The 25,145-nt window shown below is 34.2% G+C and overlaps 1 protein-coding gene across 3 annotated transcripts in view; it reads left to right on the top strand.

Moving 5' to 3' along the window:
* The window catches only part of LOC136028714 (potassium channel subfamily K member 2-like), an 85,069-nt gene extending 61,056 nt beyond the window's left edge, over positions 1-24,013 (top strand). For 2 of the 3 annotated variants that reach the window (XM_065706580.1, XM_065706581.1), the window contains 4 exons: positions 4,083-4,264; positions 8,476-8,614; positions 20,393-20,605; positions 23,666-24,013. In XM_065706580.1, coding sequence (XP_065562652.1) covers positions 4,083-4,264; positions 8,476-8,614; positions 20,393-20,605; positions 23,666-23,907 — 776 coding nt within the window. In that variant the 3' untranslated portion in view covers positions 23,908-24,013. The remainder of the gene's footprint in view (positions 1-4,082; positions 4,265-8,475; positions 8,615-20,392; positions 20,606-23,665) is intronic. The other variant, XM_065706582.1, reaches the window with a different exon arrangement.
* The last annotated feature ends 1,132 nt before the right edge of the window (positions 24,014-25,145 follow it).

Genomic DNA, 25,145 nt, shown 5'->3' with positions numbered 1-25,145 from the left:
CTTTGAAATGATTATTTTCGATTAGAAACGAAACAATGGATGACTTGTTTTAAGTGTTTTCATTTTACTTACTCTATTTGTTCCGTTACTCGTCAGTGCTCTGTATTGTAGCGTGACCAAATTCGAAAATATAACAGTTGAATATAGGGATGAAACCTTTTAATTGACAGTGAAAAAAGTATAAAATTTTAACTGAATATTTCGGACACATATACAGTGTCCATCATCAGCAGGAAAACTGCCTTTTAACTGAAAGTACAAAGTAACTGAAAGTGAAAGTGAAAGTTTCTTTTAACTGCAAGTAAGGAGCGATATTAAAAATTAAAACGAACAGAAATTTTCCGTATAGTAAAGGTGTTGTCCCCTCCTCAACACCTCGCTATTTACGCTAAAGTTTTTTATTTTTTTAAAAAGTAGAGTTGTGACAAAGACTCAAACTTTACCTTAAAGAGCGAGGCGTTGAGGAGGGGACAGCCTCTTTCATATATGGAACAATTTCTGTCCGTTTTAAGTTTTAATGTCGCTCCTTACTTGCGGTTAAAAAAAACCTTTTTTTTATTTAATTGATATCAAGAGCAGGTAATATGTACTTGTCTTGCCAATTAAGTTGCTAACTTTAGCGATTTTAGTTCCTTGATTAAATAAAAAAAACAAATTTTTTCAACTGAAAGTAAGGAGCGGTATCAAAGCTTAAAACAAACAGAAATTATTCCGTATATGAAGGGGTTGTCCTCTCCTCAACATCCCGCTCCTTACGCTGAAGTTTGAATCTTAGACACTGTTCTACTTTTTAACACGATAAAAAACTTCAGCGTAAAGAGCGGGACGTTAAATCTTGTGGGGAAAAATAGTAAATCGAAAAGTAAAAATTTTGTGTGGAAAAGTAGCTAACAGATTGGTAATTGACTCAATTGACGAATAGTGTCTATACTCTCTGGAAAACCGCAAAAAGATTGGTCATTTACTCAACTGAAAAAATTGCCGATTAAAAAAAAAGAAATTCTTGTAGGAGTCCATCCTATAGTGCGATATGATATGACATTTGTTAAAACTAAAAGCCTTCATGGGCCAACTTTTAAGCGTCAAGGAACGTTTCACAGCTTGATAAAATTTCAATTGCGTCTTTTAGTAATTTAAATGAAAATATATTTTCGTTTATTAAACTCACGCAGACAAAGCGTTGTTGAGCTTTTCCGTGTGGTGCGGTTTGCAGCAAGAGCCTCTGCACCAGGGAGCAAAACTCAAGGTTGTGAAATAAGCTTATTTTGAATCTATTTTATATATCTATATATTATATACTATCTATCTATATGTTATACTATCTATATTATATTATCTATAGTATTATTATTCTGAAGCATGGGCGCTCCGAAAACCAGATGAAAATTTATTAGAGGTTTTCCACAGAAATTGCCTACGGATTGTTCTGGGTACCTGGCTGACTGACCGTATTTCAAACAGTAGGTTGTACGAAAAATGTGGTTCAATCCCGCTTTCTAGGGCTATAATGAAAGAAAGGTTGAGGTGGCTAGGCCACGTTCTACGGATGAAGGATGACAGATTACCGAAGATTGTCCTTTTTGGCCAACCGTCTGGGGCTACACGGAAAGCAGGCCGTCCTTGTCTGGGTTGGGAGGATGTCATAAATAAAGATTTAAAGGAAATGGGAACTTCCTGGGAGGGTTTAAAGAGGGAGGCTTTAAATAGATTAGGTCGGAGGAGGAGCGTGCGTAGCTGTGTTGGCCTCAGGCGGCTTGGTGCTGCAGTGAGTTATTAGTAGTAGTATATTATTATTATATTATATATTATAATATATTATCTATATTATATTATCTATCTATGTATTATATATATTATATATTATCTATCTATATATTATCTATTTTATAATTCTTATAATCAAGAATTAAACGTAGTTTGTTTCTTTTTATGCATATTAATTCCCTTTTTAGTTACGAGTCAGGTTGATTTTCAATATGAGCTTAGGAATGAAAGGAGCAATTAAATAGCAGAATTCCACTGGACATAGAAAGATTTTATAACAGAGGTTCCAATAACCCTGATTGGTCCGTTTTTAATCTTCTTTCGCTGGTGATCTTGCCCTCTTTTCGCAAAGCTCTAACTTGCTGTCATAAAATTGTGAAAAATTATATTATATTATTAGAGGATAGCTATCTTTTCTTTCGACCAGCTCGAGTTCTGCAAAAAGCAACTCTTTTGATTCTTCGTGAAAGCATGATAAAAATAGATAGATAACAAATCAAGAGAATAAATTAATATTAGTTAATTAATATTAATCTATTAAGACATTGAATAATTATTAACTAATTGAACAGTGTTTTGAATCAGTTAATCAATACTTTTAACCAATTAGTTACCATTTATTATTGTATAGTAATTTATTACATTGACTAATTTCTTAATAAAATTAATTATCTAATGATTAATATATATTTATTAATTAATAGATGATATTGATTAATTAATCAATTAAAAATTCAGTGTTGACAAAATAAAAATATAGAATAAATACGCGCCCGTAAATCTGGTTTCTACCCTGCCAATAGAAAGACGATTTCTATTCTTCCTTTAGATAAGGGACTGGAACTTTTTAATATAACTTTTTAAAGAAAATATTTAATGAAGCTATGATAAAATATTCATCAAGGCTTTTCCCTTTTATTTTATTTTAATTAAGGTTTCTATCCCGTTATTTCTTTCGTTATTATTTCTTGTACGAAAAGTGTGGTTCAATCCCGCTTTCTGGGGCTATAATGAAAGAAAGGTTGAGACGGCTAGGCCACGTTCTACGGATGAAGGATGACAGATTACCGAAGATTGTCCTTTTTGGCCAACCGTCTGGGGCTACACGGAAAGCAGGTCGTCCTTGTCTGGGTTGGGAGGATGTTATAGATAAAGATTTAAAGGAAATGAGAACTTCCTGGGAGGGAGGCTTTAAATAGATTAGGTTGGAGGAGGAGCGTGCGTAGCTGTGTTGGCCTCAGGCGGCTTGGTGCTGCAGTGAGTTATTAGTAGTAGTAGTAGTAGTAGTAGTAGTAGTATTTCTTTCGTCGGCAGAGGGACCTCTTTTATCAATTCTGGTTGATAGAAATCCCTCCTTGTGTAGAGAAACGCATATGCTTCTAATGATTCATTTTGCACCCCAAATTCTCCTCCAATACGCTACCAGTCATCGATACGAGTTCTTCACGCTCAATTGAATAAATTCCTTTAAATTTTTTCAATCCTGATTAATTGAAATCCCTCCTTTTATAGAGAAACACATATGAATCTAATGATTCATTTTGCACCCCAAATTCTCCTCCAATACGCCACCACTCATCAATACGAGTTCTTCACGCTCAATTGAAGAAATTCCTTTAAATTTTTGAATATATTTCTCCCAGCTCCCTCTCAACCAGTATCTGATTGATAAGGCCTCCTAAGAAATTATCCGTGTTCTCATCTTTTCATTTCAAAAAAATTTGGTTTATATCACAATTATTAGAAAAGATCAAAAATAGTCATAGTTGTGGCTGAATTACTTTTTGATATTATGGCCAACGTTCAGAGCAGCTTTTTACTTGTGAATGAAAGTTTAAAAAGTAAAAAGCTAAAGAAACCTAAAAGGCCTCCAATAGATAATTTTTCTTTATAATATAGGCTAATTTTTATTCTCATGCCACTTCAGCACACACAAACACACACACACACATTTTGTTCATTACAAAACAAAAGTTTTAACATCACAAGTTTTTGGTTCTTTTTTTATTCTCTGTTATCATCAAAATTCTTTCTTGTTTAATCTTAGAGTTCAGAAGTTTATAGTTTATAGCTCAGAAGCTGGAAGTTATACAAGATTATTAAGTTGTCAAACAAGGATCTCCCCACGCCACTAAGATGTTTGTTCTCAAATTGCACACATGCAAAATAACAGGCTCATCAAAAAACAAAAGCAAAAGCTAAGAAATTTAGAGTTTATAATTTAGAGGTGAGAATTTTTCATGAATTTATTATCAAGCTTTTAATCAGAGTTTTGAGTTTCTCACAGTCATAAAATTTAACTACTATCTTAATTTTAGGTAGCAATCAAAAGTCACCATATTTGTGGCTTCAAAACAGTTTTTTGATATTATGGGTGACCTTCGGAGCAGGCTACATTACAGCTGTTATTGAAGCTATTGGAAAAGTCATTGGCAACACAAAACCATTGCCAGTGTGTATAGAACTGCCTAAGAAATTTGAAGGAAAAATTGTCAAGATGGTAATTATCTGAAATTCATTTTTTGATCAAAAACCAGGAGATATGTTTCTTGAATTGAGGATCGTTAAGGGTAAGCTCTCTAGCGCTACCAGTATGAGTGACACAGCGCAGCCAGTGTCAGCACTGATTCTACTAGTGTAAGGTAACATGACTGTGACGGCTCATAGGTTCTACGAGTCCTGTCCCCGCTGTTATTTGTGCTGAAGACTTGCCATGGATACAAGCAGTAAGGGTAACTCAAGTGTACTCTCTTTGGTCGTAAGTGTAACGGAATTAGGCTCATGGTCTGAAGCCTGCAATTTTCATTTCTAAAATCTTATTTTCCCAGGCAACGATATGTCAAAACAATGCAGGAGCCGCTTCCTATATCCCGAACACTCTTTACTTTCTCTATTATCCTGGAGAGCCTCCTTCACCTAGCCGAACAAATGCTGTAGGAAAGAACTAGTATCTTATTTTCTACCTCAGCAGTGTCTAGTCGTTAAAAATTGATTTTCGGTCAACGGATGGGTGATTACCAGACAGTCTATTTTTACCTAAAGCTATTTGGCAAGACTGCAAAAGTTTGCCAAGGAAAGGCCAAATGAAGTATTACGTGGCATTTAAGAGTAAGTGGGGGTAGGGGTGAAAGAGAGACTCCCAAAGTGGGAATAAACTTAACTTACAAAAAAGGACATTTATCTGGTAATTCTGACCAGAGGCCCAAACATTAAAGTTTTGACCCCAAGTTTCTGTAGTAATAGAAAAGTATAGCATTGAACACCGGAATTACTCTTTCAAATGAGCATGCCTCAAACTTACTTAAAAAAAAGTTCAGGGCAATAAATCTGTCTCTCAAACAACTTTTTTTCAGAAATTAGTACTTCCATGCTGTGGTCATTGTAAATCTTCTGAAAGGAAAATTTTCAGGAGAGTTTTCCATCCATCCTTTAAGGGAACCACTTTCACTTTTGGTAGAGTGAGGATGTATTACAAAGTTTAAGGGGGTGAGGCAGACTACAGAAAGATTCTGATATACCCTATTACTACTACTTTTTCTAGAATTCCCTCTCCTCCCCCTTTTGACCATACTTTATTGATTTCTCGCTCTCAAAGGGGGTTCCCCTGATCACCTCCCGACAGCGTTCTTGAGTTCCTTCTAGATAAATGTACTTCAAACAATCATTGCAAAGAAAATCAAACAATCGTACATAAAAAGCATTGCTTGCGAGGATGTGTCACTAAGAATAAAAATAAACTTAAGGTGTAAAGAGTTGAAAGGTTAAGCCATGTACCGAGCAACATTTAATACAATAAAACTACGTAATATCATGATCCTGGAGCAGAATATTCATAATTTTGAAATAATTACTTATATTTCAATAGTTAAATTAAATAAAATTAAATACGTTATTATTAATTATGTTCCAATTCATTCTCCATCTGCAGCAGTGATATACTCACTGAGCAGCTCCATGTGTAGCTGAGATCTAAATTGACCACTTCATAGGTCTTTAACACCTGGGCTAAGCATATTCCAAAGTTTAACCCCTCTATTCATAACTGAATATAATCTAGTCTTACATCTTACGCCTTTTATGTCGTACGCCCCCAATATCTTATCTTCTCTGAGTACCGCAGTAATGAATATTAGACTTCTCACGAAATACTCCTGTTAAGCAATCTCTATGACACCGATTACAATAAGAATATTGTAATATAATATACATAATATATTCTATTACATAGTATAATAATATACATAAGAATTACTGCCTATAAATCACGAAATCCAGCTGCAGACAATGCATTAGATTTACTATTTACTGACCTAATTGAGTCCTGGTTTTCTATTCTACAAAACCATTTAATGGCATTATTCTTCAGAATACATATCGAACGTAGTATCGATATGTATCGAAAGTATCGAAGGGAAAATCCCAAGCCATACAGACGAAAACATAAAATATTTGTTTTTAGAAAAACATTATACCGTAAATTATATCAAGGAAAAACATGTTTACTGTAGATAGCGTTTAAACAAACTATTTGTAAATTTTTGGACATAGCTAAGCAATGTTAAGGTAAAAAATTATCATTTCTAAGATCTGATGCAGGAAGAACATCCATAGCTCATCTATATATTTTTTATAAGAAAATCTAAACTTTCTCAACTAAAATGTTTTCTAACTAATATTCGCTATAATAGAAAACCAGATTCAACAAAGCTTTTCATAAAAAGAATTTTTCGTTTGCCTGCGGATCCCCCATGTTATATCTGTGAGACAATACTTACTTTGTCCTTGAGACAGGGCACCGGCTGCTCAGCCAAATCGGCATCAAGGACCTTCTCTACTATATACTGCCACTGTCTTCAATCTTGCTTTTGAAAATAAATAATATGAATTCATTATATGCCGACTTATATTCAGCCAAATCGGCATCAAGGACCTTCTCTACTATATACTGCCACTGTCTTCAATCTTGCTTTTGAAAATAAATAAAATGAATTCATTATATGCCGAATTATATCTATTATATTCTCTTGTACACCCACGATTATGGAACCAGCTTCTGTCCTCGAGACTCAAGGTTCTTTAAATTTTAGGGTACCATAATTTAGCTTAGCCTCCTTGCCATAGAATGCAAAAAGAGACTACGCTCTTTAATTTGGGGTATTTCTGTAAGCTAATAATATTACTCCTCATTTCTGGAGAGGGAATTAGCCCCACCTTCTAAAAACATGATTGATTTTAATTTAACTTCCGTGAAATTTTGAGCCAGTAACAAGAGCCGGATTTTTATTACTTTTTAGTAAAACTGTTTATGTTCTTAATTTTTTAGTTTCATAAGTTTTATTAGTTTGCTTAGCTTGTTCTTGACTTTTCCTTAATTTTTAACTTAAACTTAACTTTTTTTCTAAATTCTTTGCTTTTAAATTTTCCTGTTCAAGACATTGTAAGGCTTTAATAGAAGTTTGAGTTTAATTTTCTATTTTGAGATGGACAATTCGAGTCCATGCTTTTCCCTATTTTCGGCAATGTTTACGGAGGCCCTCAAGAGGCATAAGGTATTCTTTAATCGTAGTGTGAAAAGACTTTGTTTATCCTCCTTGTCTTCGGATATAGTATGCTAAAGAAAATGTTGTATATGTACACTAAAAAATACACTAATGTTATATCTTAATATTCTTAACAAGATTTTTAGATTTGTATATTTTGAAAAAAGCCTCTAATTGGTCAGCTCGGTTTTTTTTAATATTTCATATTTTAACGTCAAATCAATTAACTGAATCTAACCTTTTTATATTTCTATTGAAAATCCATAATAATATGCATCAATATATAAAATATGTAAAGCCCATAGTAATATTCAACATTACAGGAAGTTTTGACCACTAAAAAATGTGTTAAATTTTTCTATAAATCAACTTGAGTATCTCTAGAGTCAATTTGAACTAGGTTCAAATTTTCTAGCACCTGAGTTATGTTTTTACACAAACAAAGCAGTAATTAATTTCCCCCACTTCATTCAAGAAAAATATCATCAAAAGTAGTGCGTTATGTATTTTCCCAAAGTTTTCTCATAAAATCCATAAATCATGGTTGACTCTGATAATTTATAGAAGGAAAAAACTGTATTGCCAAAAATCGTCTTTTTGGGCCAATCATCTAGGGCCAAACAAAATACAGGTCGTTTCAGAATCGGGTGGGAGGAGGTCGTAAGGAAGAATCTACGGGAAAATGAAACCTCTTGGGAGGTGTTAAGTAGACTGGGAGGAGGAGTACCGTGCGTACCGGTGTTGGCCTCAGGTGGCTTGGATCTACGGTGAGTTGTTAGTAGTAGTATAAGTAGCATAGCCCCTCTGAATCTATCAATTAACAAAGACCTTAAAATCGATGCCACCAGATAATATCGAAACCCTAAAAGGATTTATTGAAAAACAGTGAAATTACACAAGTAAAATTCAAACATGTCAAACAAACCTCACTCCAAGGTTCATTTTTTTTTTATTGGGAAAAGTTGCTATGATGAAGCAAATAAACAATCTTTTTGATCTTATATATTTTCTTTAAAAGATTTCTACTAATATTGAAATCGAGATAACCAATTTTTCGTAGGGTACCATTTGGGGATGGCTTTCCTTGATATGGCGTGTTTTTTATATTTCTATTTTCTTAAAGAAAATATTTCTTAGGATTTAGCAAAATCTTACAAGACTAATCTTTCAGAATTTGTTTCCCCAGAGTTCAAGGCAAGGAAGTCGGCGAAGTATCGGAAGCAATAATCATACCCATCCTACCCAGGCCATGGAAAATGTAATAAGTTTTTCCAATTCATTGTTGGATATAAGAGGGAGCTTAAAAAAAGGTAATTGTAACTCAATATATCTTATTCTCCTTTTTATACAATTTTTTCTAGCTTTTCTACCCCACTTAGACACAGTCGTAATAATCATGTGAATTATAATTGATACTCTCTTGTTTTTATCAATTATTTTGATGGACTATTTAAATCATTTACTTTAGTTAACCATTTAAGTTAGATATATTGATTACTGTTACCATTTTAAGTAACACTTAGTTTCAGAAAAGATGTTCTGCCCTTCTAGAATTAAATCACCTTTTTTGACTTTCTTTTTTTACCCCCCTAAAAATGGAAAGTTCACCCAAACTTATGGCAAATTTCACTTAGAAAATTCTTTAGCAACACTCAATAAATAGTACCTATTTTAAAGTGCCTAAATCTCAGCTCATGTAAAACTGATAAGAGAAAACCTGGGCTTGTATCTGAGAAAAAATATGTGCCCTCTGGTGTCTCATGCAAAATCATGAGGATGATTAAGGTAGATAAATAGAAGTTCAAGTAGGTATAAAATCCTTTTAATAGACAGCGATCAATTTCACAAAAATATCAGATATTTCGGTCACATATGCAGTGACCGCCATCAGTAGTAAAACCCACTAAAATAATTAAAAACAGTAATTCATATAAAAATAAATAAACTACGGATTTTTTAATAATCTTATTCTTTCCAAAGCAAAAACGGAAGCGAGTCTCTTTGACCTTCTTGGATCCGGTTCGTTAGTATTGAATGAACTAAAACTTGAATGAACTAAAAACTAAAAATCGCATTGGGTGAATTGAACTTCACTCTGTCTGATTTTAATAAATTATCGTAAAAAGAGTTTAAACCAATTTCATCCGCGTCTCTATTTAAAGCCATATCATTTAATAAAACATTCTTAATTTCAAGAGTTTAGTGAAAATTTTGCTTTAAACTCTGGTCCCTAGAAATCAAAGAGTCATTATTAAACAAAATAAAATGGTCTGGAATATTAAAAATATGTTCCGTAAGGGCTGAAGTGAAATCTCCAAGCTTAGAATTTTGCTTTATAGCCAATGAAATAGAGTCTTGATGCTGTAGTAATCTCATTTCCAAATTCTGGTTTGTACGTGCCACAAACGAGCTTCCGCGAGTACATGGGAGCTGGTAAATCCCACTTTGTTGCCCCAACGAAGCTAGATCCTTCCCAGAATTTAGAAAACTACCTAAAGTGTTACTACTCTCTAAAGCTACCTTTAGACCATTACTCTGTAAAATTCATCAGAAATCTCTAGAAACTTTTTTCTTCTTTGTGAAAAAGTCCGGTTAATTAACCACTCTGGATAGATTTTACTTATTAGTATTTTCAAACAGTTTGTGGTAACGAACTGTGACAAAGAGCGACCCGGTTCAACAGTACTCGAGACTCTAAAAAACGGAATGTTGATACCAATATATGCATCAAAAGAATTAGATTTTTTGCTGATTTTAAATATATAAGTTTCATTTAGTTTAAGTTTACCCATAAAAAGTTACAAGTCTGAGAATATTTGCCTAATTTTTGAAAAAAGGGGGGAAACATCCCCTAAAAGTCATAGAATATTCATGGAAGTCACATCATCAGATTCAGCGTAGCAGAGAACACTACTGTAGAGTTTTCAAGCTCCCATCTGCAAAAAAGTGGAATTCGTATTTTTTGCCAGGTTGAAGCCAGGAAGAAAATCACACATGCATTTTTATTTGTTTTATTTCTTTTTCCGAGGGATATTCGTATCGAGCCAATGGTCCTAGGATGTCGCGATAGGGCTCATTTTAATGAAAATTAAAAGTTCTAGTGTTCTTTTTAAATACCCAAAAAATTGGAGGGCAACTAGCTCCCCTTTCACACTTATTTTTTCCCAAAATCACCGGTTCAAAATTTTCAAATAGCCATTTTGTTCAGCATAGTTGAAAATCTAATAATTATGTCTTTGAGGGCGACTTAATCCCCCCCACAATCTCCAGAGTAAGGGCTGCAAGTTATAAGCTTTGTCCATTGTTTAAATATAATATTGGCCATTGAGGAGTATACTGACGTTATCAGGGGGGATTTTTTCTGCTGGTAGGGGGGTTAAGAGGAGGGGGTTACCTAAGAGGATCTTTCCATGGAGGAATTTTTCATGGGGAAAGAGAGTTTCCATGAAGGGATCGATAAATTTTCCAGCTTTATTAAAAAAAAAAAAACAATGAGAAATTAAAAAAAAAAAAACAAGTTTTTTTCGACTGAAAGTAGAAGCAACGTTAAAACTGAAAATGAAAAGAAATTATTACGTATATGTGGGGGTTCTTCTCCTCCCCAATACCTCGCTCTTTACCCTAAAGTTTCTATTGTTTTAAAAAGTAGAATTGTGAGAAAGAGCCAAAATTTAGCGTAATGAGTGGGGCGTTGAGGAGGGGATAGCCCCTTTCATTTACTGAACAATTTCTGTGCGTTTTAAATTTAATGTCGCTCCTTACTTTTAGTTAAAAAAATTTGTTGTTTTTATTTAATTTCTGAACGTTTTTGAATTAATGCAGGTTTTGATTTGGCAATTTTTATTGTTTTAAAAAGTAGAGTTGTGAGAAAGAGTCAAACTTTAGCATAAAGAACGGGGCGTTGAGGAGGGGACATCCCCTTTCATATACTGAATAATTTCTGTTCGTGTGAAGTTTTAATGTCACTCCTTACTTTCAGTTAAAAAAAAAAACTTGTTTTCTTTATTTAATTCTTAGAAAAGACAACACCTCCTTAATAAATTTTGGAGAGCAAATAGGAAAGATCCGGTCAGTGAATAATGATCTAAGTTATATGAATGAGAATTGGCGAAGGTACTACTGCATAATTTGTCGATAATTTTTAAAACTTTTTTAGCAATCTTTCTCTAGAAATGCGAAAGTCATGATTGGAATGATTTTTTGCTGTTTGTTGAATAAAACAAAAGTCACTTGCGTTAACCTTTTTGTTATAAGATCAATTTTTGGGCCAGGTGTGGTTAATTTTTCATCAAGAACTTTAACGATAAAAGAACGGTCATTGCTAGAAAAGGGTCCGAAGTTTTGTTTTAAACCTGATAAAGTCCCTGTGAAAGATATTATCTCTTCAATAGCAACATCTTTGCATAAAAACGCAAGCGCAATAAAAGATGCTAGCTTAGTAAGAGCTTTCTACTCGGAAAACCCTTTCAAATTTTGTATTGAAACCTGAATTTTCTAGTACATCGATCTAAGACATAAGGATTATAAGAAACTTTAAAACGGATGGTTCAATTACTATTACAAAAGCATATAAGGGTAACACTTTAATTATGATGAAGACTAAGGACTATGAGTAAAATTAAGGATTTTGCTAAATGATGAAAAAACCTTCAATAAACTTTCGTATAATCCTACAAATTCTTATACAAATAAGTTCTAAGAAGGAATTGAAGTGTTTTGAGGACAAGGAAAAATTGCACCTCAACTTAATTACAAATGTCTGCCAGGCAATTCGTTGTGCCCTAAATTATATAGACTTCCCAAAATCCATAAGCCGAACCTGCCATTACGACCAATTGTTTCAAGTATAAGGTCATCGACAAGTGTTTTGGGGAAGTGGCTAGTGTCAATCTGTAAACCACTTTTGTCTACACAAATTTCTTATATTAAGAATTCTTCGAATTTGTTTGAAAAACTAAAAGAAGTGGGAATTTATTCAAGTTCTTTGCTTTCAAGCTTCTACAGAAATATCGAAGTAGAAGCATCCGAAACTCTTTTATAAGGAAAACTATTAAGAAATTCATACTTGAGTAGTGGTAAAACATATTTGGAAGTTTCTGTAATTATGTATTGCACAACTACCTATAAGTTGCATTTCAAAAGGGCCACTCTTTACGGAAAAGTTTGTTACTGTTTTAAAAAGTAGGGTTAAGAGAAAGAGTCAAACTTTTGCGTGAAGAGCGGGGTGTTGAGGAGGAAAAGACCCTATCATGTACAAAGCAATTTCTGTTCGTATCAAGTTTTAATGTTGCTCCATACTTTCATTTTAAAAAAAAACTTGTGTTTTTTATTTAAGGCCGTGATTAGTAAGCTAATTTGTAAGTTACATAAATCTTTAACTAATAAAATTTATTTTTACTAATAAAAAAAATTCGTAATTAGCTTAAGTAAGGAACTTCTGTATTCTCATATTTTTATTACATATATGAGGGGGTTCACCCCCTCGTCAGTACCTCGCTCTTCACACTAAAGCTTAAATTTTGTCCCGATTTCTTAAGAATGACCCCTGAATCACAAAAGCCGTAGAATAAATAGTTGAAATTTCTAAAAATACTTTAGCGTAAAGAGCGAGGTATTAGGAGGAGGTGAGTCCCTCATATGTGCAATAATTTCTGTTCCTTTTAAGTTTTAATGCTGCTCCTTACTTTCAGTTGAAGAAACTTTGTCATATTTATTTTTTCATTGTTTTTTTTTTAATAATGCTAGAAAATCCTGGGCTCCCTTCATGGGAATTTTCTTCCCCCATGAAAAGTTCACCCAGCATATCCCTCTCTTCTCAACCCCTGCCCCAACCAAATGAAAACGCCCCTGAAAACGTCTGTACACTTCCCAATAATCATTACTATATGTAAGCACTGGTCAGTGTTTGTAACTTTTAGCCCCTCCCATGGTGACTGTGGGGGAGTAAGTCATCCCAAAAGACATAGTTATAAGGATTTTCGATTACGCTGAATAAAATGGCTATCTCCGAATTTTGTTCCGGTTACTTTGGGAAAATAATTAGCGTGGGACGGGGGCCTATTTGCCCTCCGATTTTTTGGTCACTTAAAAAGGGCACTGGAACTTTTCATTTCCGTTAGAATGAGCCCTTTTGCAACATTCTAGGACCACTGGGTCGATTCGATCACCCCTGAAAAAAAACAACAAATAAACACGCATCTGTGATCTGCCTTCTGACAAAAAATACAAAATTCCATATTTTGGTAGATAGGAGCTTGAAACTTCTACAGTAGGGTTCTATGACTTTTTGGGGTTGTTTGTCCCTATTTTCTAAAATAAAGCAAATTTTCTCAGGCTCGTAACTTTTGATGGGTAAGATTAAACTTGATGAAGCTTATATATATAAAATCAGTATTAAAATGCGATTTTTTGATGTAGCTATTGGTATCAAAAATTCCATTTTTTAGAGTTTTGGTTACTGTTGAGCTGGGTCGCTCTTTACTACAGTTCGTTACCACGAACTGTTTGATAAAGTTGGAGGACAAGCAATATAAACAAAGTTATTTTATTTCAAATGACAATACAATTAAGTATGTAAATACAAAGAAGGATAGAATGTAAGGAAAATGAATTTTCCTGTTACCGGTACTAGACGATTAATCTTATAAGTACGGCTCTCGTATTGGAAGCCCCCGTGGAACTCTGGGATCAAAGCATCCATGAAGAATCCTTTTAGCTTGGGAAAAATCTTATCGGTCCAAAAGCCTGGATCGCGGTCTATCTTTTCAATGTAGAAGTCTTTCTGGGTAAAAATCATGAAAAAGCAAGTATCTAGCTGAGCACATTCCAGCTGACATTGTACTTGGTAAAAGTAGTCGTGGCCTCGTTTGAGGTCGACCTGTCCATTCTTTCCAACTTCCATGCAACAGTCCCCCTTAGCCTCTTTTCGATTCTTTATCCACTCGCCTATCCCCAAATTTTTCGCAGTTTCGCAGTTGCATACCTCGCTTTGATTTAATTTTCCCCATGATTTCAGCTTTGTGTGCACAACTTTACTGAAGGCTCCTGACTATTTCTCATTTCTAGGTTTCTTCATTGCATTGAAATAATTTATGAAAATTTCACACTCTATTAACAAGCAGTTGATTATACCAGCTTGTCATTTGGTCTCTAGGGGCTATTATCGGCGATCTGAAACTATTCTTTGTGGCAACCGACTTGTAAAAATTTCAGGTAGCTGAAAATATTCTAGGGGACTGTTAGAAAACAGGAAAATACATCGAAAAATGGTTCCAATCATCTTACAGGTTATTGTCTTCTGCTCATGATAGTACCGATTTTGTTCTAAAAGCAATATCCTTTATAGAGTACACTTGTGAAAAAGACCTAGACATTTTCTAAGATTTCTAAGCAATTAGAGGAAATAGAGCAAAATCCTTTCAAACATTTTGTAGCACCTTCAAGAAGCTATGGCCTGATATTAAAAGCGGCATCTTCCGCCAATGAATACTTGAGTACTTTTTAAATATAAATTTTCAATCCAACATGGGATTTTCGAGTTCCATCAGTTCACTTAATCACGGCCTTAAATAAAAAACACAAGTTTTTTTAAATGAAAGTAAGGAGCAACATTAAAACTTGATACGAACAGAAATTACTTTGTACATGATAGGGTCTTTTCCTCCTCAACGCGCTCTTCACGCAAAAGTTTGATTCTTTCTCTTAACCCTACTTTTTATAACAGTAACAAACTTTTCCGTAAAGAGTGGGGCGTTGAGGAGGAAAAGCCCTTTTCATGTACAGAGTAATTTCTGTTCGTTCTAAGTTTTAATGTTGCTCCTTACTTTCATTAAAAAAAACTTGTTTTTTTTTAATTTCTGGACGTTTGTGAATTAATGCATGTTTTGATCTTGGCTCTCCGCACATAAATAATTAAAACGAAATTTGCATATTAATTAATTGCAATTAATCGGAAGATTTTGAGAAAAAAGAGCGGTGGAGGAGGCCTAGTTGCCCTCCAATTTTTGGATTACTTAAAAAGGCAACTAGAACTTTTAATTTTTTACGAACATTTTCCTTGGTAAAAAATATGCGTATCTTACGAATTAACTTACGAAACGAACTTCTATATTAGTATGTTTTATTACGTATATGAGGAGGTTCAACCCTCGTCGATACCTCGCTCTTTACACTAAAGCTTAAATTTTGTCCCAATTCCTTAAGAATGACGTCTGAATCACAAAGGCCGTAGAATAAATAGTTGAAATTACTAAAAATTCTTTAGCGAAAAAAGTGAGGTATTAAGAGGAGGTAAACCCCTCATATCCATAATAATTTTTGTACGTTTTAAGTTTTAACGCTGCTCCTTACTTTCACTAGAAAAAACTTTCCATATTTATTTTTTCATTGTTTTTTCAAATAATGCTAGAAAATCCTGCGCCCCCTTCATTGAAATTCTCTTCCCCCATGAGAAATTCCTCCATGGAAATATCCTCCCACTTACCCCCCCCCCTCAATTCTCCCCCTAAACCAAAAAAAAATCCCCCTGAAAACGTCTATACACTTCCCAGTAACCATTACTATATGTAAACACAGGCCAAAGTTTGTAAATTGCAGCCCCACCCACGGGGACTGCGGGGGAGTAAGTCGTCCCCAAAGACATAGTTATTAGGTTTTTCGACTATGGTGAATAAAATGGCTATCTCAGAATTTTGATCCGGTGACTTTTGGGAAAAAATGACCTTGGCAGGGGGCCAAGGTGCCCGCCAATTTTTAGTCACTTAAAAAGGGCGCTAGAACTTCTAATTTCCGTTAAAATGAGCCCTCTTGCGACATTCTAGGACCACTCAGTCGATACGATGGCCCCTGGGAAAAAAAAACAAATAAACACACATCCGTGATCTGTCTTCTGGCAAAAAAATGTGAAATTCCACATTTTTGTAGATAGGAGCTTGAAACCTCAAAAAAAGGTTCTCCGATACGCTGAATCTGATGGTGTGATTTTCGTTAAGATTGTATGACTTTTGGGGGGTGTTTCCCCCTATTTTCTAAAATGAGGCAAATTTTCTCAGGCTCGTAATACTTGATGGGTAAGACTAATCTTTATGAAACTTATATATTTGAAATCAGCATTAAAATGCAATTCTTTTGATGGAACTATTGGTATCAAAATTCCACTTTTTAGAGTTTCGGTTACTATTGAGCGTGGTCGCTCCTTACTACAGTTCGTTACCACGAACTGTTTGACACGGGTGAACTTGGTTTCAACTCTGTTTATGATGATCTCTTAAAATCAAATAGCGTAGAGTTTAATACATCCTATTCGCTTAACCTCTGTCCAAGTGTAAGCTCATTCAATGCTAACAAAACGGATCCAAGAAGGTCAAAGACACTCGCTTCCGTTTTTGCTTTGAAAAGAATAAGATTATTAAACATTATTTAGTTTATTTTATTTTTTATATAAATCATTATTTTTAATTGTTTTAGTTTAGTTTTACTAATGATGACGGTTGCTGCATATGTGAACGAAATGTCTGGTATTTTTGTGAAATTTATCACTGTCTATTAAAAATATTTTATCCCTTGAACTTTTATTTATCGTCATGGAAAGGCAGTGTGGTCTTTTAAATTATCAATGATTAAAGTAGCTATAATAAGAATATTATTTCTGCATATTTGTATCGATTTGTTTGCTTTTGCTTTACATTTGGCTGAAAATAAGCCAAATTATGATTTATGTGGCCCCCTGAAAGATAAAACCATAATGGAGTAAAAGCATATATTATCTTTGTTCAGTATACTCCTATAGCCGTAACCATTTTATGTTCACGTGAAATAAAAGAATTTGCATACTTTCAAAAAATCAGAAATCCAAATAAACTCAAATCTTTATTAAAGTCCGGGTTTTAACAGAGGAAATTTAACTCTGTCCTGAAATCTTAGATTTTCTCGATAACACTACACTGTTAGCGGTGCAAATAGTTATTTGTTCCAGTTAAAACTAAATTAAAGTACACAATTTTGTATCTTATCAGTTTTTCATACATCCAATGATTTCAGGTTTATTGGACTTTTAAGGCTTAGAAAGGTAGACAAGTAGTCAATCAATCTTAGTCGTTAACTGAACAGCAAAGCGTTCTTCAAAATGAACAAGATGGTTACTAAAAATATAAGATATGTCCTGATGCATAAAGAAGCTTCATTAAACCGTCCATTGACGATGTTATTGGTTGCTTCAGATATGGGGGGTAATGGAATAGTGGGAAAATTACATACGGAGCAAGGCTAAAGCGTTGCAAGCTTAAAGCAGTTTAGCTGTCGGTAACAGCTTCATAAGAATATCAGCTGAGAAACTAAAAAATCTATATTGTTGTCATTTATTATTTACACGTTTAATTTTGAAAACAAAAAAAAAACACATTTTTTTGGCAATATATATGTTTGCCAGTTTTCAGAGGGTTTAATTCAAGGGCCCTTTTCCTACAGCTCATTATCCTCCTATAGAGAAAAAATCCAATATATTGCATAAAGTTTCTTCTGTTTTTGGGAAATTTATTAAAAAATACTATTTTTTTCAACTTGCAAATGAAGGAAAAAGACTTTGCGATCAAGCGCGGGCTAGCTTACGCACATCTGTGAGTTTTGGATCTGTTTTTGAAAGACAGCCTGCAAGCGAGAATTTCTTTGAATTTGCAAGATGTTTGGAACGGGAAGTGGCACAATTCCTGGCTACGATGAAGTTGAGTTCTAGTGGGATGGATGAGTTTTCGCTGAAACTCATAAAAGCCGCAAAAACGAGTGTCTTACCTGTCTTGACGCACCTCATCAACCCGCAAGCACTAAAAATTGCAAGAGTGGTTCCTCTCTTCATAAAGGAGGGAAAAAAGATGACCCATCGAATCGAAGATCTATATCTATTCTCCCATTTTTCTCTAAGTTATATGAGAAAGCTGTACATGCCCAGTTAAGTTATTATATTGAAAAAAATAAAATTCTAATGGAAAACCAATTTGGGTTCAGAAAAGGGCTATCTACAGATATGGCAGTTCTGAAATTGGTTGATTGGATTAATGATGCGTTCGAAGCTGGTTTTACACCTGCAGCTGTGTTTTTGGATATGAGAAAAGCGTTCGATACGGTGGGCTACCCAGGGCTTATTCAAGTTCTTGCCTCGATTGGGGTGAGGGGTTCAAGCCTTGAGTGGTTTTCATCATATCTACACGACCGGTATCAGATAGTACATAATGGATCATTTTTATCTTCAAAAAAGAAAATAGAGTGCGGGGTCCCACAAGGGTTAATCCTTGGACCCCTCCTTCTCATCATTTTTACTGATCGAATGAAGCATTACCTGTCGGAGGCTGGTGTCATCCTATTTGCAGATGACACTTTGCTCTTTCTAGCTGCGCCTTCGCTTGATGTTTTGTATAATAAAATTCATAATGCTGTCTCTGAATTTCTAACTTTTTCTCAACAAAATTTGTTAACCCTGAACTTTTCTAAAACTTTTTTCATTATATTCTCTAGACTTTCGTCAAATGTTGGCAATGATCAAATCATGGTTCGAGGAAATGTGATAAAAAGAGTAGCAACAACAAAATATTTGGGGTTTTTAATTGATGAAAACCTGTCGTGGAAAAACCATTCAAATGCTATAGCTGAAAAATTAAGCAGAGGTCTTGGGGTGATGCGAAGAATTAAAAATCTAGTCCCAAAAAAATTCTAAAAATGATTTATTTTTCTATATTTTGTCCATATATTAGGTACGGATGCTCTATATGGGCAAATAATTTTGTAACATGTTTCAAAAGAGTACAAAAACTTCAGAATAGAGCTGTAAAATTATTATCAGAATTTTATGATTCTGCTGATATTCCTGCTCATGAGCATTTTAAAAAGAATAAGTTAATCGATGTATCCCAAATTCGTGATTACCAAGTTGCGATTTTCTCGTATAGATATTTGAGTCGCCTGCTCACCCCTGCTTTTGAAAATCTTTTTACTTTTAATAGAGACCGTCATGATCATAATACAAGAAAAGCTGATAACTTAACCCATGAGTTTAGGAGTACTACTCGGGCATCTTTTGTGATTCGCCATTATGGTCCCCCGTGTTTGGAATATTTTGCCCGAGGGTGTGAAAAATGTGCCTAGTCTTCCGGCTTTCAAGTCACGGGTAAAGAAGTTTCTTTTATCTCGTGAATAATTTTGATGTAAGGCCCGTTCCAGGTTGTCATTCTATTCAAGGCATTTCCCTGATTTACTTGCTGTTAATTTTTTTTCTGTTAATTTTTTTTCTGTCTTCTTCTTGTCTTTTTCCTCTTTCTCTTTTTTTCCTTTCTTCCTTCATCAGTTGAGTTTCTTTTGTATTGAGTAGCGTGATTTGAATGTGGTTTTAATTAGCTGAGGGTGATAACCTCGCTTGCCCTTACAAGCTTATTGCCTTTCTTGGCAGGCGAATGACGAATAATGTTTGTTTTCTTTTCTTAATAAATGTATATATCTGTATATCTCATAAAATGTTTATCTTAAAGTTCCGATCGGAAGTTTTGGCGAAACAGTTTTGTGAGAGGATGGCTAGTTTCCCTCTACTTCTTTTGGTTGATTAAGGAAGGCAAAATAACTTTCATTTTTCACTAAAATGAACCCCCTCCCGATATTATAGGGATTTAGGTTTCAATTATAGCACTGCTGCGGAAAAAAAATACAAAAAATCACCACATATTCATGACCTTTTCTCTGGCAAATGTGCGAAATTTTATATTTTTGTAGATAGGAACTTGAAACCGCCACAGCATGGCTCTCTGACATGCTGAGTTTAATGTTATCATTCTCATTGTGATTACTTAATCTTTTTAAGGTGTCCTCCCTTTTTAAAAATCGGACAAATTCTCTGGGGCTCTTAGCATTTGATGAATAACATTACGCTTAAAGAGGTTTATGTATTCGGAATCAGCATAAAAAGCCAATTCTTTTATATATTAACTTTTTTTAAATTTCTATTTCACAGTTTTCGTTACTATTGAGCTAAGTCAATACTCATTTACAATTCGCTACCACGAATTGCTTAATTTACACAAGTTTTTTTTTACTCTCTGGTTCCTTTTTAGGTTCTACATCATTTAAGCTTGGAAGTATACTCCCAGAATCCAATAGTGAAGAGATCTATTGCGTAAAAGCTCAGTCAGAACCTCAAGAAGTTTCTTATCATGACAACCCTGGTTTTAATATCAGCGTTAGTGAAACCAGCTTTGCCAGTAATTCTTCAGCTAGTATTTCTACTGAGTGCTCAGAAATATCAAACGATGAATTTTCATACAAAGGTATTGAAAATAAGACACTGTATATGTAGTAGCAACATTGACATTGTCTTATACCATCAATTAGATATTGAATTTGTCGCTTGCTTAAAAATGTCGCATTTTGCCTCAAAACAACATTTTACTTGTTTTTAATTGTTTCCAGTTTAAAAGTGACCGTATTCGCTGACATAATAAGTGTGTGCTTATCTTTAGTATAGTAATAAGTATATTCTTATAATAAGTAATAAGTAAGATAATAATAAGTAATAATAATGAGTAATATAATAAGTAAGTATAATAAGTAATAAGTATAGTAATAAACATATTTAAGTTGGTATGCAAAGCTCAGTTCTAGTAATTTCAGTTCACGTAAATACATAAATATCATTTACACTCCTACAGCCCTATTTCCCTGCAACCAGAATATGTATGTTCAGATGAATACATAAATATCGTACATATTACACGAAACCATAGTGCTCGTTAATGAGTCACTACTGACCTCATAGAAAATATTTGAGTGGGAATTTCTAGGGAGTCATTGAGTAAAATCTTCAGCACTATGTTGGAAAGCGACTTTCACTGCTATGCAATGAAGCAGCTTGTATGTAGTATGTAGTGTAGTTTCTCAGCCAGTAGTTCCCTAAAATGCCTTCAGAGAACCTTTAAGTACTTCTACTGTACTGACGATAGCTAGATCAGATTTCTCACATTCTGGATAAAAACCTCCAATATTGGCTAAATATAGCCTAAGTTACTTTTGGATATATCTTTACCTTAGATCTTAGTTCCTCTAGTGCTTCAAGAGGCACATAACGTCTCAGTGAGTAGCCTTCAATAGTCCTTCAAATTGGCAACTGCATAGGCGTCCTCCCACTCTTAGAGGAGACTCGTCTGAATCGTTTTTACACACGTTCGTTCGTCCTATGCACCGTATACTTTAGTCATCCTCGTTGACGGGTGGCTTCTGGTTGCCATTGGGGCTGTATTTTCGGCATGTCATGCAGTCAATTGTTTGGCATGTATAGGATATGTCCAATTTACCGCCATCTTTGTTATCTCATAACCAAGGTGACGTCTGGTTTGCCTATACGGGTACAAATATCACTATTGCTGACATGGATCCGGTAAAGACAATTATTATCGAAGGCAATTTTAGGCATTCCATAGATTAGCTCAATATATTACTAGTGTGTAATCCTACGATTGGCCATAAGATTAATTTACTTCGACATAAATTGTGCACACTCTAGGGAGGACGTAAAGAGTTTTATTAATATCGTCAACGTCTATCCAATTCATCGTTACTTTAAGTGAGTGCGTTATAAGTTTTTTCCCTTTTTTAATCCTCTTTGTTAGTTTTTTTTCTAGCTAAGAAAAGTATTGTTTAGAAGACAAATTTAATGGAGTCCACTTTCGATATTCTTATCGTTTTAAGGTTTAAAAACTTATCGAATCCTGTCTTCTTGTGCTCATAAAAATATTCGGTACTTGTCAGTTATCCTGGCCACACTTAAATTCTTGATCTGAGAAAAAACGGGCACTCTGCATTCGGAGATAATTAGCTTTGTCTCAGTGTGATAAACTACTATACAGGTATATTTTAATTAAATATTCTATATATAGAGTTGGTTAGGTTAGGTATTTAATATTATGCGTTCTGGTCGGCCTGTTTTCCATAATTTTCTGTTGTAGTTTCCATAATTTTGTTTCTAAAGTAATATGTTTTTGATAATATTTTGGTATGTTTCATTATGATCAATCTAACTTCACTTCTTGAGTGTGGTCAGGATAACTGAAGGGTACCAAATGTTTTATGTTCGTCAAAAAGAGATTAAATACAAAATAAAAATAATAACACCAAATGGGACGAAAAACTTTGACCTTTGAATAAAAGATTATTTTTTTATGCTAAACTAATTTTAATAAATTGTTTGTTTCATTAAAGCTATACATTATAAAATTATTTCAACACTAGGATCATTTTTAACAATATCATAATAATATATCGTAATAATAAACAAACTTGGATATTTTGCTGATACATTAGTCTTTAAACCTGGAGTTTACAGCTACGCACGCGCCTCCTCCAACATAATCTATTCAAGGCCTCCCTCTTTACACCCTCCCAGGAAGTTTCCATTTCATTTATATCCTTATTCATGACATCTTCCCACCCTAAACGAGGACGAACTGCTTTCCGTGTAGCTCTCAGTTTATTTTCGCATTTTGGACTTTGCCCATTTGGTTTCTGAACGGGTCGTATTAAGATGGTTTGTTTCGATAGGACTATAGGTAGCTAAGAAGATGAACATCTGAAATCTCAAAGAGCTGAGACTTCAAAATTGAAAAACAAACATTGTTGTAACGGTGTTGAATAACAAAAACACAATTAAACTGAAAAATAGTGAAAATACTGTCAAAACCTGGAACACCGAAAGATGCTTTAATCTATAGAGGAGAAAAAACGGAAAGATTCCTGGTGTTTTGCCCGATAGAATTCAGTGTTAAAAATAATAAAATAAAATTAATAGTTATAAATCAAAACGCATTATGTGATTTATTTCTTTAAGCTAAAATCTAGACCTCGCTGTATGAGCAAGGGGCTGTTTGGCATAAAGTTTAGCCGTACAAAATTTTGAGATTGATTAGTTCTCATCATTTTCGGACATCTCGTTTCGCTCTGAACGTACAATTCTTTTTTTAGTGCTTTCTAAGAATAGATATTTAGGATCCTAAAACATGCTAACTGTTGGCAGTAACATCATATTAAAATTAGTTGAGAAACTAATAATTTCATTTTATTAATGCCGTTACTTATTCTCTACTTAGTGGATTATGAGAACGTAAGATGCATCTTTATGATAACAAAGTTTTTTCTATCAATTTTTTAAGAATTCAGTTGAATACCCTTTTTGCCAGAAACTATCATACTCACTTAGAGAAACAAATCCAACAAATATTCCTATTTTCCTTTTTTTGGAAAGATACACTTTTAGTACAAAGCTTTTTCAATTGCTGCAGCTGAAATGTTTGCTTATGTTACCCTTTTCCCTGATCCATTTTCAATCACCTTTTCAGGCTCTTCATCATTTAAAGTTGGAAGTTTGGTCCCGGAGCTCAATGACAAGGAGATTTACTGCATCGAAGTTCAGCCAGAACCTCAAGAAGATTCTTGTCATGACAACCCTGGTTATGAAAACAATGACAGTGAATCAAGCATCGCTAGTAGTTCTTCAGCTTGTTTTTATACCCAGAATTCAGAGATGTCAAACGATGCTTTTTCGTGCGGAAATATTAAAAGTGAGATAATTTATGTTTAGTTGTTCTATTGATATTTTGTTATATGACCCTTTTGATATTAAGAAACGATATTATGCTGATAACTGTTGTCATTTAATCGGAATTATAGCTTGTTTTATTAAGTAGCTTGTTTTCTTAAGTTATAGTATTAAATAGATGCACATCTTGTGTGAGCCGATTCGTAATTTTAGTAAAGGGGATTCCTTTCCACAATATTTTGATCAAAGCCCAACGGTGCAATTTGAACAAGTCCAGAGGCAGCGATGCAGGGGGGCAGCTTTGGATATCGAGTGGAAGTTTTCTGGGTGGACCAATAAACCCCGTGAACGAATTTTGTTGATCCTGTTGAAACTTTCAGTATTAGGTGATATGACTTCATATTTTGTTTTTAAAATAGGAGATGAGGTGGCCAACAAAATTGTGTCTCTGATTCACCTTAGGGTCACTCGTAGTAAAATTTTGAATTTATTAACGGTGAATTGGTGAGGTAAATAAACATAAAGTGTATTCACCCAAACTATCAAATAGCGTATCCTCTATATCTTGGGAAGGGGTGCTAGCGATCGAGTTAAAATTATCATGAAGTGTTTGGGGAGAGAAATTAGACTTTGGATATTATGATTGGGAAGATTAATAAAAGCATCCAGACAATTCTGGTGTATCCGATAAAGGACCAAGAATTTTTTCTTATAACTTTGAAATCCATATCTGTTAGCTAGGTGCTCAAGGGTCCAAAAAGGGTCCAAAGCTTTATTCGATCAGCTAGGGCTCATAATAAGTTTTTACATCCCAATTACTTGACTTTCCGTGTTTTTGCCGTTCCAGATCAAAAAAATAAAATAAAGGTTTCTTGGCACTTAAAAACGAAGCCTCAAGTTTCATCCCCTTATTCAGCCTGATTAGTGCGTTTGTAAGTTTCGTGGTCAGATGGATTTCTATGCTGAAAGCAAATTCGACATTAATTTTGACCCAATTGATTTGTGATGCCCAAAAATGGGCTCAATATTTTTTTTTTCTCTGATAGGATTTTAGACCTTTTAACCTGCAGGCATGGAGACAGGGCCAAGTGTATCTTAATGAAAACAGAAGTATCTAAAATAAAATCTTTTACCAATATTTGACACTTGGAACTTTGCCAATAAGTTTTGTTTCCTCAGATTGACTGAGACCTGATTGGAACTTAAATAGAGACAAGAGGACCTCAATGAAAACAACAGCTGGACCAAACACGCCCTTGAGGGGAAAGATATTTTTTAAA

Source organism: Artemia franciscana, chromosome 7 (assembly GCF_032884065.1).
Source record: "Artemia franciscana chromosome 7, ASM3288406v1, whole genome shotgun sequence".
NCBI lineage: Eukaryota > Metazoa > Arthropoda > Branchiopoda > Anostraca > Artemiidae > Artemia > Artemia franciscana.
This window is presented reverse-complemented; position numbering and strand designations above follow the sequence as displayed.